The sequence below is a fragment of the Antedon bifida genome, chromosome 9 (genome assembly GCF_963402885.1).
Source record: "Antedon bifida chromosome 9, ecAntBifi1.1, whole genome shotgun sequence".
Taxonomy (NCBI): Eukaryota; Metazoa; Echinodermata; class Crinoidea; order Comatulida; family Antedonidae; genus Antedon; species Antedon bifida.
The window spans coordinates 1722926-1738547 of record NC_136234.1 but is presented as its reverse complement, the minus strand read 5'-3'; the positions used below and the strand labels follow the sequence as shown (position 1 = coordinate 1738547).

The following is a 15622-nucleotide window of genomic DNA, read 5'->3' as shown; positions in this document are numbered from 1 at the left end:
GCAATTAAGGAGAGCTGACTTATGATCTGCCTAACTCACTGCTTATAACATTATACTTCCCTCTGTAAATTATCGGAGTGCTTTTATATACATTTGCACTTGCTCAGATCGTTTTTAGTGTTTCTGCACAAGTCAGCTGTGTGACTTAGGCAATTAAGGAGAGGAGACTCATGATTTTTAAAATAAAATAATAAATACATTTTTATAGTATATTTTTTAACTCATTTGTTACAAATTCTTTCTCTTTTATTGCTACTTTCCTTTTCTAAATTCATCAGTGTTAATTTTAATCTGAAGAGCTGATGCTATTAAATTTTGTTACTTTAAGGTAGCATTTTTTGTATATAGATGATATCGACAGCCTCATAACAAAACTGTCTAAGTAATAATTTTGTTTTGTTTTTTGGCCTAACTCACTGCTTATAGCAATATACTATATTTTTTGTGTTTCTGCCTAAGTCAGCTGTGTGACTTAGGCAATTAAAGAAAGCTGACTTATGATCTGCCTAACTCACTACTTATATCATTATACTGCCCTCTGTACATTATCTGAGTGCTTTTATATACATTTTGCACATGCTCAGATCGTTTTTTTGTGTTTCTGCCTAAGTCAGCTGTGTGACTTAGGCAAATAAGGAGAGGAGACTCATGATTTTTTAAACAAAATAAGAAATACATACTGCCTAACTCACTGCTTATATCAATATACTATATTTTTTGTGTTTCTGCCCAAGTCAGCTGTGTGACTTAGGCAATTAAGGAGAGCTGACTTATGATCTGCCTAACTGACTGCTTACATCAATATACTATATTTTTTTGTGTTTCTGCCTAAGTCAGCTGTGTGACTTAGGGAATTAAGGAGAGCTGACTTATGATCTGCCTAACTCACTGCTTATATCATTATATTGCCCTCTGTACATTATCTGTGTGCTGTTATATACATTTGCACATGCTCAGGTCGTTTTTTTGTGTTTCTGGAGAATTAAGGAGAGCTGACTAATTATCTGCGTAACTCCCTTGTTATATCATTATACTGCCCTCTGTAAATTATCTGAGTGCTTTTATATACATTTGCACATGCTCAGATCGTTTTTTGTGTTTCTGCCTAAGTCAGCTCTGTGACTTAGGCAATTAAGAAGAGAAGACTGATGATTTTTTTAAAAAAATAAGAAATACATTTTTATAGTATATTTTTTAACCCATTTGTTACAAATTCTTTCACTTTTATTGCTACTTTCCTTTCTAAAACCATCAGTGTTAAATTTAATCTGAAGAGCTGATGCTATTAAATTTTGTTACTTAAAGGTAGTATTTTTTGTATATAGATGATATCGACAGCCTCATAACAAAAGTGTGTAAGTCATAATTTTTTTTCTGCCTAACTCACTGCTTATATCAATATACTATATTTTTTGTGTTTCTGCCTAAGTCAGCTGTGTGACTTAGGCAATTAAGCAGAGCTGACTTATGATCTGCCTAACTCACTGCTTATATCAATATATTATTTTTTTGTGTGTTTCTGCCTAAGTCAGCCGTGTGACTTAGGCAATTAAGGAGAGCTTACTTATGATCTGCCTAACTCACTGCTTATCAGAGCCATATATATAAAGAGTTACGACATTGGATTATAGTCACGTGATATGCAGATCAATTTGTGTCAAACTTGTCTCCGTTAATGCATGTAAAGTATAGGAGCAAGAAAATACTTTAAACTTTTTCTTATATTTAAAAAATTGTAGTTGCACATTTTACGGTGAAATATCGATGTGCACAGCGTACAGAAGTACTTGCGGCAAAGAATATTGCGCGCGCTTGCGCTAGTACATTATAAAGTTCGATTGATTGATTTTGGAACGAAACATCCCATAACTACGTCCTATTAATAACAATTATGTAATATTTTCAATTCATAATGCATGCTTTGATGACTAAATAAAATAATAAAGTGTCGTGGATATATTTGTTAATATATTGAATAGGGTATGGACAATATTAAAATAATAAAGGCAAATTATTACAAATGAAATGATGAACGAGTCTCTGAAAGTTTGTGTCAAAAACACACAGAGAGCCATATACTGTATAAAAAGAGGGGTGAATTTGTGTGTTTTTTGTATTGGTTCATGCTTTGATGTATCCTGACTTGCATGTAGGCCCTAGCATTTATTCTTTTGTTATTATAGACACAATATATATATGTTACCAAATTAATACCATTAATAAAATTAATTAATAAAATAAAAACAGAATATAAACGTTATTTCATAGACAAAAAAATCTAAAAATAATGCATGAACTATAGGAAAACGCTATACAAAAGAGACGCGCGCGCCGTCAGCGTGCGAATTCTTTGACACAAAAATGGCTTCTAATTTTCAATGTCGTAACTCTTTATATATATGGCTCTGCTGCTTATATCATTATACTGCCCTCTGTACATTATCTGAGTGCTTTTATATACATTTGCACATGCTCAGATCGTTTTTTGTGTTTCTGCCTAAGTCAGCTGTGTGTACATTGTCCTTCGTCGAGTGCAGACGTGTTTGAGCGGAGCTCTCACACGTATACGTTTTTAGATACAGTACTCGCTTACCTGTGATAGCATGTTGCAAGGATAAGCTACTAACTGCATGAGACCTGTATACCTACCTGGATAGTGAACGTATCGGTTGCATTAAATATAGGTACACTTTTGTTATTTATTCTAACTAAACATCTACAATGGCCAACGTGGACAGGCCCGTAGCCAGAATGCATCAGGGGGGGGGGTTCTCTTGACACCAAGTATTTAGCGAGCGCAGCGAGCAACCGTAGGCTGGGGGCCAGGGGGCCGCCAAGGGCCCCCGGTCGGGGTCCAGGGGCCGAAAGGCCCCTGGAAGCTTTGGCTCTCAGAGCAATTTCGATTGTTTTAATCAGCTTACAGAGACATTTTTTACCTACTAAAATCTGAGTTATGCAGAGAAATTATATAGTACAATACAGTATTATGGAAGTTAGTACTGAAATACAGCTTTATTGTTGCAAAAAAAGGATATTATATTAGGCCCTTAAATAATTTCTTTTCCTATAAACATTAAAAAACAAACATGTAGGCCTACGTACACGTACCAATTTAACTCGGCACCATTTTTATTCAAGTTTACACAGTGAAATTCTTTGGTTTAATGAAAAATATTTCCAGGAAAAATGTATAAATACATAAATTATGTTGTTACAATGCATACATTACAGCACCAATATGTTATTGTATAAAATACAACATGATAAAAGTACAATTGGGCCTTTGTTTATAACATTGGGAGAGTGTCAATCCTCAATGCATTCATTACAGCACCAATATGTTATTGTATAAAATACAACATGATAAAAGTACAATTGGGCCTTTGTTTATAACACTGGGAGAGTGTCAATCCTCAATGCATTCATTACATTTAGTTATAGATCAAGTTTTTAAGTTGCATTCTTCGAGGATACATATCAGCATAGATGTTGATCGTCTCATCCATATCAATGTATGTATCATAATGGATATGAATTAGTGCAAGAGATGCAAGTCTTTCTTGATGCATTGTACATCGGGCATAGGTGTTTAATCGCCTTAGAACGCTTGCACTTCTTTCACACTCGCAAGAAGTAACTGGTAATGTACAAGCTAACTTCAATAGCGTGAAAACATTAGGAAACATTTCCTCATCACACATTTTAATAGCTGCAGCACAAGAGCTAGGCACATCTGCAATGGCCTTGTCTGCAAACTGCCTCCGCCACCGCATGATCTCACTGCTGACAAGCTCTGGTGATGGTAAGTCATTGTGATACAGGTTGACTGCTTCAGAAATATCAATATTTTTCTCGATTATTAGAGATGGTACTAGTGCTAAGAGCTTTGAACTGGTTACCTCTAGCTCTAAAAAATATTGAATAAAAACCATATATACAGTAATTGAATGAGAATTAAAATGTTTTCAATATTAAAATATGGTACTTAGTAAATTATTTTTCTTAAACCATAAATCAAGTTTTATAAAAATTAAATCTGAAAACTGAAAAACAACAGTTTAATATAATGATGATTTATATTATTTTATTAAAAATAAGAGTGTATGCATTGACTAAAAACTCACAAGAAAACTTTGCATTTAGTTCACTAAGTATGTGATCTATGAATGGAAAAGCAAGGTTTCGTTGGTAGTATTGCTCTGGTGTAGTTGCTGGGGCATTGGCCCTGTGCACCTGTCTTACGACAGCTCTGGGCATGCTCGGTTGCACATCCACCTTTCTCGCCATCAAACAGGCTAAATCATAGTATCCTTCGAATACTTCTCCTCTTCTTATATTTGTGTATGTGTCTTGTACATTATTTATCTGTAACAAAACAAATGTGTACTGGGAATTTGTTTAATAAATGTGTGTTTTTTTTGCAAAGCTTATCAATCATTGTCAAACATTATCACATTTAAAAATAAATGTTAACTTTTTTGCTGTTCAAGGTTTAGTATATATTCTAGTTAACATCATTTGAAATTTTATAAAGCAATTATAATTTCTGCATTTGTTTAATTCTATTTTATAATCATCAAGTGATCATCATTCTTATGCTGGTTTAAAGACATTAAAAGTAGACTAACCATTTGATGTGCTTCAATTATGTCCGTGCCCTCTTTTGCAATTTTATGGTTACACCATGGAGGTGCGAGAGGCTATGATAGACCAATTTAAAGGCGACTATAAACTGAAAGTCTAACAACGCCCTTAGAAGGGAACTTCCACGCTTCTTTGTGTCTGAACTCCAGGGCCCTGTATGTTGTGCATCATATTTGCCATCCAGATGCAGACCATGTGCAATTATTTCTAGTGTTGTGACCAGGTGTGGGAATGCATCATTAAAATGCTGGTAGGCTTCGTGTCTCTCCGCCCATCTGGTCTTGCACAAGTTGAGCAATGGCTTTTTTTTTTTGGCGTTATGCTCATCTTTGTTAATAACCTTAAAACAAATTTTTAAATGTTAAATTTTACCAATTGAAAAATTTTGCAAAATGGAGCTAATTAAATAGTTACCATATCCACCTAACAAATTTGATACCATGATTAGAATGCCAGCATAATTATTATTAAGCAACAATTTCTAAAAAGAAATATTGAAAAATTGGCCTATACCTCTTTCAGTAGGCCTTCTCTTTTCGGGCTCCAGTTAAAGAAGAGGCAAGCTTCCTTTAACGTGTCCACCATGTTCCTAATTGCTGGCAATGAACAGGCTTTTGCTATCACCAAGTTCAAGCAATGTCCAGCGCAGTGCGTAAAGGTTGCAAGTGGTGAATCTTCCTTTAATCGAGCTTGTACACCCACTCTACAGCTTGACATGGCAGCAGCCCTGTCATATCCCTGGCCTCTCATGTTCTCAAGTGGTACATTGAACTTGCGCAACATGGAACGTATAGCATCTGCGATAGCTGCTCCACTTGTATTTTCCATTCGATGGAAGTCCAGAAACTCTTCCCTGATGTTCAAATCTGTATCGACAAAGCGTACGCAAAATGCTAGTTGTTCCACGTTGTGAGATGATACCTCATCAGCTAATACGGTGTACATAGAACTTTCTCGTATCTAGCAGTAATAAAAGTATATATCTCACAAATTAAATGGCGCCAAAAAAAGTATTGTTATATATTATTAAACAATTGTTGAGGAGAATTAATTGTAATTAGCTATGAGTTTCATTATTCATGTTTTTCTAAACATACCTCTTGCAGAATGCCTTCTCTGATTTGTTTAAATCCTATTATGTTAATAATCTCGTTTTGGGACATAGGAGACATGTATGTCGAATTTCTCCTCTGAGGCACCGAAAGATGCTTTTCCAACAACGGATCTGCTTTTGCTAGTTGACGGAGAAATGCTATAAAGTTTCCTGAAAAATAAAATAATGCCAATTAATATTTGTAACAAACAGTAAACAACCAAAAATGAAAAATTAAAGTTTGTTTGTTGATTGAACTAAAGAAAAACTGATCAAAATATCCAATAGACTTTGTCAAGATGATGTCAACAGTAACTGCACAACTTTTCTGAATTGTTTAGTTACACAATAGTTTTGAAACTAACCTGGATTCCCAAAATCTTGATGCTCACCATCACCCCTGAAACCAATACACTGACGACCGCAGAACAGCACAGCTTGTATGATTCTCTTTAGGATTTGCCGGTTTTCTTGAATTGCTATTTGCAAGCTATTGCTAAAGTGACAGGGTATTGTAGCAGTTGGATTTTTGCAGCTCTTAATGAAGGTGGTCATTGCCATAACTGAATCATCATGATACGATTTATGGATATGCCCATTCTTTCCATGTAGAGTGTCAGACAGTTTTACCCATTTAGTAAAAGGTGAATTGACAAGAGATCCTTTTGTGTACCGGTCACTACAGAATAGTGCACATGGGAGACAAAATACTCCATCTAATTCTTGACTGTATACTAACCAAGAATACTGTTTTAGCCACTGTGCTTGAAATGCTCTTGAATAGCCGTTCATTTGAACGGTTGGGAATCTGAAATTTGGAGGCGGCTTGTAATGTGATGTTGCTAGGTGAATCTTCTGGGCTTCACTCATCTCATAAATTTTTGTCCAAACTTGGTCAGGAGTCATTGTGGAATTAATGATGAGTCCAATATCACTGATCAAATTTGGTACAGGAACATTTTGATCATCATCAGTAAGTGGTGGTACAGGTAATTCAGCAGGTGCCTCATCATCAAAAATGTCACTAAAAAAGTCCAATTATTTATATTATATAACTTGTTTGTTGCTTAAGAATAATGTTTATACTGAAAAATTATGTTATAATTAAAATGTCAAATCTTTATCTAGGCCTATTGAGTATTGTCTCATAGATAGGCCTTCTGATTTAAGCCTACGTTTAATTAAGGGACCCTAAGAAAGCCTTTAGGCTAGGCAAACTTTTTTTTGGTGAGGTCAAAAAAATAAAAAGTAAAAGTAAGGCTTGGGCTAGCTGGAGGACCAGGCCTAGGCCTACTAGAAAGAGAGGCTAGGCCTACTGTAGCCTACTGTAATATGGAAAACAAAGAGCCAAATATTTCTAATTTAAATATTAGCGCCGCTGAACCGAACACCTGGCTGTCGACTCTCATCAAGTCAATCATGGGCTGCAAAACCATTGCTGATATTAAATCAACATTATGCGACGCAGTCACCAAGATTGTCTCCTTGGAAAAAGACATTACCATCCTCAATCTTGAAATCACCGGTTTACAAAAAGAACTGAGGAATTTGCACGCCGATATGCAGGAAAATTCTGATTTCATGGATGTTAAGCTGAAGGATATTGCCGAGGATACGCAGCAATCCACTACGGAATGCATAGAAGAGATACGCGACAAAATCGACAACCTAGAAGGACGTCAACGCCGTAACAATCTGAGGTTTACTGGCATACCCGAACAAGCGGAGGATAGTGAAGGTACTGTTAATTTCCTTTCCTCATTTATTTCCAATACCACCGGCATCAAAATCGCTAATGATGATATACAACGAGCCCATCGAGTTGGACCACGTAATACCACCAGGGATAAACCGAGACCACTTGTTGCATACTTTCTCAGATATTCCACTAAAGAAAGAGTACGCAAGGCATCTCCAAAAGTGAGACCTAAATTTAAAGATAATAACATCTACGTAAATAATGATTTTACCAGCAGAGTGATAAGTAGAAGAAAGGCATTATACTCATCGATGAAATACCTGCATTCCAACAAAGTAAAGGCCTGGCTCCACCTTGACAAGTTGCGTTACTTAGATGCAAATGGTTATGTTCGCACATTCATCGACATGGATCATCTTGCTAAATACTACCCGAACCTCAAGGAAGCACATGCACCCGAAGCTACTGAGTAATTCTAGTCGTCGCAATAATTTAACTTTACTTTGACTCTACTTACCGTCAACCGAAATATTACCTATAATATATTTATATTTCAAGAATTGTTTATTTGGCTTCTCATTAATTATGTATTAATGTATACAGTCTCATGCATGCTTATTGCTGTATTTCTTTTTTAGATAACGCTATACGCAGCTATTGTTAATGAATGTTAATTATCTTCACTTACTTCCTTTTTATGACTTTAATGTGAACTCTGAACTTACTAACAACAATGATATTTCTAACATAACCTTTAATCCAGTTAATTACAATGAAAATTACAAATATGATGAATCTTTTGATCAACTAATTAATAATCTCAATTCACAGTCAGTTACCCTAGATGAATGCAGCTTTTATGATTATTCACAATTTAATTCTAAGTTTAATACATCCTTTAATACTAAACTATCTCTCCTGCATCTTAATATTAGAAGCATTACGCACAAAGTTAACGATCTCGAATGCCTTTTGAATTCAATTAATAACAAATTTTCCATAATCGGTATCAGTGAAACATGGCTTAATGAAAACTCCCCTATACCTTTCATTAATAACTACTCCTTCTTTGCAAGCAATAGATGCAATAATCAAATTATTGCTTATAATAACAAGCACCCGAATCTAATTAAAGACGGTGATAATATTTACAAAACTCAAAAAGAGATATGTGAATCGTTTAACAACTATTTTTCTACAATTGGTCCTAATCTTATTAATAGTATGCCAACTAATATAACTGATCCATTATCTTATCTTCATTCTGCGTTTGCCAACTCATTTTATATTAGCCCAGTTTCAATTGATGATGTTAACCTAACTATATACAATCTAAATTCTAATAAAGGGTCTGGATCTGACGGTATTACTGCTCGTGTCTTAAAATCTGTATCTCCCTTAATCATCCACCAACTTACCCATTGTATAAATTCATCTTTTTTATCTGGCACTTTTCCAACACACTTAAAACTAGCTAAAGTTGTGCCCATTTTCAAGAAAGGTGAACGAAGTCAATTATCTAATTACCGGCCAATATCACTACTTTCAGTGTTTTCCAAAATTATTGAAAAACTAAACTTTCTGATTATCTCACAAAATTTGATATACTTAATAAACGCCAATATGGTTTTCGAAAAAATCACTCTACATCTCATGCCGTTTTAGATCTTATTAATAATATTACAAATTCATTTGAATCAAAAGAAAATTTATTAAGTTTATTTATTGATCTTTCAAAGGCCTTCGATGTTATTAATCACGATAATTTAATTAAAAAACTTGAGTGCTATGGAATTAGAGGTATTTCATTGAATTGGTTTAATAGTTATTTGAAAGATAGAAAACAATATGTTGCATTAGGATCTTGTACATCGTCGACGATGGATATTACTTGCGGAGTGCCACAGGGATCTGTGCTTGGGCCATTGCTCTTCCTTATTTATGTTAATGATCTGGCTAATGTCAGTAACAAATTGCAAGTAATATCCTTCGCCGACGACACCACCTTATTTTACTCTAATTCCAATATTGATTTATTATTTACTACATTCAATGATGAATTAACAACATTTTGTGACTGGTTTATTTCAAACAAATTACTTATTAATACTCTTAAAACAAATTATTTAATTTTTCACAATTCTCAACGTAAACTAAAAGTTGATGACCTAAATATACTTCTTGGCGGAATTCAAATTGAACGCAAAACTGAAATACTTTTTTTAGGTGTATATATTCATGAAAACCTCAAATGGACCAGTCATCAAAATTATGTTTCGAAAAAAATATCAAGATCTATTAGTATTATTAACAGACTTAAGCACTTCTTCCCTCTAAATATTTTAATTTCTCTTTATAACACACTTGTACTTCCTTATTTCCAGTATTGTAACATTATTTGGGCTGCAGATTACTCTTCTAATATTGCTAGATTAACTAAATTACAAAAACGTGCAGCTAGAATTTTTACTTTTTCACCATATAGAACCTCATCTGAACCCCTTTTTAAACGTCTTGGTATATTAAAATTAACGGATATCCACAATGTTCAAGTTGCCAGTTTTATGTTTAATTATTTTAAAAACCAACTTCCTATTTCTATGATTGATATGCTCTGTAAACGTACCAAATTTCACAATTACAATTTAAGAACTTCTCATTTTAACATTCCTTTTGCTAGACTTACAAAAACTAAATTTTTTATAACTATATCAGGTCCTAATTTGTGGAATCATATCCCACCAAATATCAAAACGTCAATATCATTATTTACTTTCCGAAAAAAGTTAAAGAATCATTATATATCTAAATATTATACTGCTTAGTTAATATGCTTATTATCATTATTTATACTCATATACTATTTATGTCTTACACAAAATATTAGTTGTTGTTTATTATTGCAATCTTTAATCTATACTATATATAATGTATATATAGTATATACTGGAATTATAATTTATGTATACATATTTTTTTTTTTCATTTACCAATATCGGTAGTTATTTCATTTATAATTATCATGAAACTATTGAAATATAATTTAAATAATTTTTATAAAGAAGATGTTAGTTATGTTATTATACTGTAATTTTTTATCCTAAATTATATAATTATATATTCTAGGTTATTTTTATTTTTTTAGTAATGTGTTTTGTTATGGGTCCCTACGAGACAAGTTTTTAACTTCTAGAAGGGATCCATGATAATAATGACTACCAATTACTGCTTTATCTATGTTCACTTTAATATCTTTTTTCTATTTTGTATATATTCATTCATTATCTAAATAAATATTATCTGAACATCACAATAAATTAAATTAGACTTAGGCAATTAAGAACAGAAGACTGATGATTTTTAAAATAAAATAAGAAATACATTTTTATAGTATTTAATAGTAGTATTTTTTAACCCATTTGTTACAAATTCTTTCTCTTTTATTTCTACTTTCCTTTTCTAAATTCATCAGTGTTAATTTTAATCTGAAGAGCTGATGCTATTAAATTTTGTTACTTAAAGGTAGCATTTTTTGTATATAGATGATATCGACAGCCTCATAACAAAAGTGTCTAAGTCATAATTTTGTTTTCTGCCTAACTCACTGCTTATATTAATATACTATATTTCTTGTGTTTCTGACCAAGTCAGCTGTGTGACTTAGGCAATTAAGGAGAGCTGACTTATGATCTGCCTAACTCACTGCTTATATCAATATACTATATTTTTTGTGTTTCTGCCTAAGTCAGCTGTGTGACTTAGGCAATTAAGGAGAGCTGACTTATGATCTGCCTAACTCACTGCTTATATCATTATACTGCCCTCTGTACATTATCTGAGTGCTTTTATATACAATTTACAAAAAAATTAGCTATATTTTTCCGTCCCCTTCTACTTATTGCAAATATTAAATGTGCAAGTTTGTTTTCATTGGCCTTCCTTCATTCAGCGAGTTAATAATTAGTGAGTACAATTTAATTTCTCTTTTTTTTTGTGTTATTTTAAACCAGTTTTTGGTGCCATGGATTTCAAGGAGGCATATCCAGATCGCTGCTCCACTGTAGGCTCAGCAGTCAAGGCAGGTGATGCGGACACACTGAGTAAACTAATAGATAAGGGTTGTCGTGTAAACATAGCTGACAATCGAGGCTGGTTTCCTGTACATGAAGCAGCTGCGGCTGGCAATGTTAACTGTTTGAAGTTGTTGCTAAATCATGACAGTACAGGTGATAATCATTTGTAGTGTTCACCAGCCTCCCCTTAAGTTTTGAAAGTTGCAATGTTTTGCATATAACTTAAGTTTAGCACTTTATTTTACAATGTTGTTACAATTCTCGACCTCCACTATATCAAAATCCATTGCAAAAGGCTGTAGCCAGCAGGCTTTTTAAACAAATATTTTTTTTAAATTTAAAAATTCCCCAGCACATTATGTCATATTTTATATTAATAGTTATATTTAAAGAATCTTAATGCACTTGTCAATTGTATGACCCACTATATGACCCCCGGGAGAGATGTGTCACAGGTGTGTCATTTACAAATAATTACTGACGCAGGGGTGCGTAAAAAAGCCTAGATGGTACGTCACATCAATGAACAAGGTGTGTCAATTTCCGTCACTTACCACCCACCATATCATAAACAACATGGTCAAAATGGGTGCATCATGGTCACCTACAGGTAAGGAATAAGGAATGATGCACATCGGACAAATGACTCCCGGGGGTCGTATAGTGGGTCATACAATTGACAAGTGCATAATTGCTTGTCTGTTTTTAACCTCTCACTACAGCCTTGATTGTACAGCAATATGTATGCTCTATAGGCCTACTGTTTTTTGTGTGTTGTGTATGGTATGAAATGATTGTATAAAACATTTTTATTTACAGAAATTGATGGGCAAACTTTTGAAGGAGAAACTAGTGTATTTTTAGCAGTCCATGCAGGCCATGCAGAGACATTAGAAGTGCTACTAAAGGCTGGTGCTAATTCAACCCTACCAAATAATGAACATGCTACTCCCCTATTTGAAGGTCAGTAGCCATTTAATGGTAACCAAAACCAGTACCTAGTGCAGAGAAGGAGGAAACCGAGTGTCTTGGTGAGAAATGGAATGACAAGAGCTGCAGGTGTCTGTGCCTTCTCACATGCCAGTCTGATTTGTTACCATTAAGCAAATTAAGCAACTGCTAGAGGAAATTCATCTCATTATTTACTGATGTATGACACGCCAAATGAATGTGTTTGATCTTTTCAGCTTGTGATCAAAATCATGAGAAGTGTGTTGACCTGTTGCTTGAATGTAAGACAACTGATGTTAACGCTGTGGACATGAGTGAACAGTCCCCACTGCATGCTGCAGCATGGGGAGGCAACCAAGCTATTCTTGTCAAACTCTTGAAGGCTGGGGGTCAAGTTGATTCAGAAGATGTTGACGGCATGACACCTACTTTTGTCGCAGCCCAGTATGGCAATACTCAGTGTCTGAAAATGCTTGTTGAAGCTGGTATGAAATTATTTGAATATAAAACTTTAAAACAGATTTTTTCTTTTAGTTTTTAAAGCAACTAAGGAGAATAACTCATCAATACATTACTTATTTGTGCCAACAAGTGCACTAGTTAACATCACTTCCCCCCCCCCCCCCCACACACACATGTGCTTATCTTAATGGCGCAGCAGTGATTTGTGTACGCAGTGTAGATATTCCGAGGATTTCAATTTTTGAGCTTCCTCACTCAATGGCTTATTGTAATCTCCACACACAATTAAATATTTTATTATTATTTATAAGTACAAATGTATATATAGTGTAATATGTTGTGTGAAATAAAACTGGAACTGAAACTGCCATCAAAGACTCCCTAATACTGTGCAAGTTAACCTACAGTATGTCCATAATTATAGCTATATTCACCATTGATGCTTCATATGTTGGTTGTTGACGTGTTTTTTGTGTCCTAGGTGGTAGTGTCAATACCCAGATATTTGATGGTGCAACAGCTTTACACATAGCAGCTCAAGAGGGACACACAGACTGTATAAAATACTTACTTGACTCCGGTGCCGATCCCAACCTTTTAACTGAAGATGCCTATAAAGCAATTCATTTTGCTGCTGAAAAAAATCGACTTGAGTATGAAAATAAAATGTTACTCTAAATTATCTGACACACTGCACTCTGCAACCAAGCTTAAATGTTTATCTATGCCCTGCATTTTAACAACCCTGAGGTTGAAAAAGATAATCCTGATCCCTAGTCAATACAGTATAGCATCCTGAAGGGTCTTTCACACCTTTTCCGGTCTGGTTCCGGTCCGCCGTCTGCAGATCAATTGAGCGTCAATGTTTCAATTATACATGGCTACGCGCATATCATTTGACGCATATTGATTGGCGCACAGCTGCGTGGAGCGTTGTGAAAACAAAACATTGACGTTCTATTCGCCAGACCAGAACCGTACCGAGATAGGTGTAAAAGACCCTTAAGGATGTTTTACTGTATTTACAAATTAATCTGTTAAGTTATTTCCTTTTTTAGATCACTGAAGCTGTTACTGCCCGTCACTCAACTGGAATATAAATGTGGAGTGAATGGATGGACTCCTTTACATTGCACCACAGTTAATGACAACGTAGAAGCAGCAGAACTCATTCTAAGTTACGGGGTGGATGTCAATACAGGCTTTATCCACACACATAAAAAATTACCAAAGAAGTTTGACGTTAAGTCACCTTTGCGCTTTTCGTACGACTCAAAATCCAGAAAACTGTTTACTTTTCTCCTCTCGAAAGGAGCCCGTCTTCATTGCGAAGAAGATGGGTTTGGAGGGTGCTATTTAAAAGATGTATTTTTTGCCACAGGGACTCGTAAAGGATGTGATGATATATCGGAGATGAACAGATTATTCAGCTATGGTTTAAAAATGAATTGTAAATGCACAAAAGTAATTCGTTTTTACCAAAAAGTTGCTGATTTTGCCAGCCTGCACATGTACAAGTATCTGTTGGACTGCGGATTGAAACCGCAATTAAACTGTTTTTCATCTTGCGTGTGTATGTTTGATTTGCGTGGATACGATACAAGTTACTTGCAGAGGAGTATCAGCCTAGCGGTTTGCTATGCTCATAGAGTGAATAAAGTGTGCCCATGCTCAGTGCTGCTCATAAACTGCTTGCCCTACTGGCCACATATCAAACAATTCCTAGGTATTTTATTTATAGTATACTGTATCTTTTTACTTAATCTATCTGTAATTTATTATATTATATACATATAACATATTTATACCTGTAGGATAAGAAATATATCGGATATAGATATTGAACCTGTTTACATATAGTCCTTTAGGCTGTTTTACTTCATCGTTTTGATTTAGCTTTTGAATTTTGAATTTGAACCATACCAGGCACAAGGAATTAATTTTCAATCTATCTTAAGAATTACAGTATGCTGTTATAGATTATATACCTACAAATTTTACAAGCACGCACCATATTTTTTTGTTGTGTTCCTAAACTTGTTTTACATTTGTTTTATTGTGCAGAAGTTCCTGGCCGTCTGCAGCATCTGTGTCGCCTTGCAATCCGGGAAATTCTTCGACCCAAAGGTCTCCAACATATTAAAGAATTTGTAGATAAAATGGACATTACAAATGTTATGAAACATTACCTTTTGTATGAAGATGACTTAACAAATGTGATCACAAACAAGATATAAACTAAACATATTTTGTATTATGGAAGAGAATTTATGAAGAAGTTATTGGTTTTTATATTAAGCAATGTTTTTGTTGTACCAGGGAAGAGAATGAAAGAGTGAAGTTAACCTTTTTTAACATAATGACGTTACAGTAACTAGAGTTGTGTTAAATAAATAAAAATGAGAACAGTTTTACTGTATTGGATTTTGGTGAGCCACATAACTATAAACATGACATATTATAAACGCATGAGATGATTATCGCCTCTATCTAGTAATTGAAAACTTTTTGTTTTACATAATTTGTACTCACTATGACTGGAACACCATAATGCAATATATATACAATATTATTGCATAATAATTACATTTTTTAGGAAGTCATATTTTGTCCTTTTTTAGAAATTTTTGTTTTTCAAATGTGGTTATTTTGAACATATCAAAAAACAGAACACATAGAGTGATTCTGCACATACCAAAA

General features: G+C 34.2%; 2 protein-coding genes across 2 annotated transcripts; one reads left to right on the top strand and one right to left on the bottom strand.

The window, feature by feature from the left end:
• The first annotated feature begins 2497 nt into the window (after positions 1-2497).
• On the top strand, positions 2498-15332 carry LOC144851529 (uncharacterized). Its single transcript, XM_078709042.1, has 7 exons — positions 2498-2684; positions 11447-11662; positions 12329-12472; positions 12697-12945; positions 13404-13575; positions 13981-14648; positions 14987-15332. The coding sequence occupies exons 2-7, from the start codon at positions 11458-11460 to the stop codon at positions 15157-15159; spliced, it is 1611 nt and encodes a 536-aa protein (XP_078565168.1). The 5' UTR covers positions 2498-2684; positions 11447-11457; the 3' UTR covers positions 15160-15332.
• LOC144852317 (52 kDa repressor of the inhibitor of the protein kinase-like) lies at positions 3432-6643 on the bottom strand. Its single transcript, XM_078710096.1, has 6 exons — positions 6103-6643; positions 5742-5908; positions 5158-5604; positions 4712-4984; positions 4149-4365; positions 3432-3907 (listed from the first exon to the last, which is right to left on the bottom strand). Exons 1-6 carry the CDS (start codon positions 6641-6643, stop codon positions 3432-3434), a joined length of 2121 nt encoding a protein of 706 aa, XP_078566222.1.
• Positions 15333-15622: the final 290 nt, after the last annotated feature.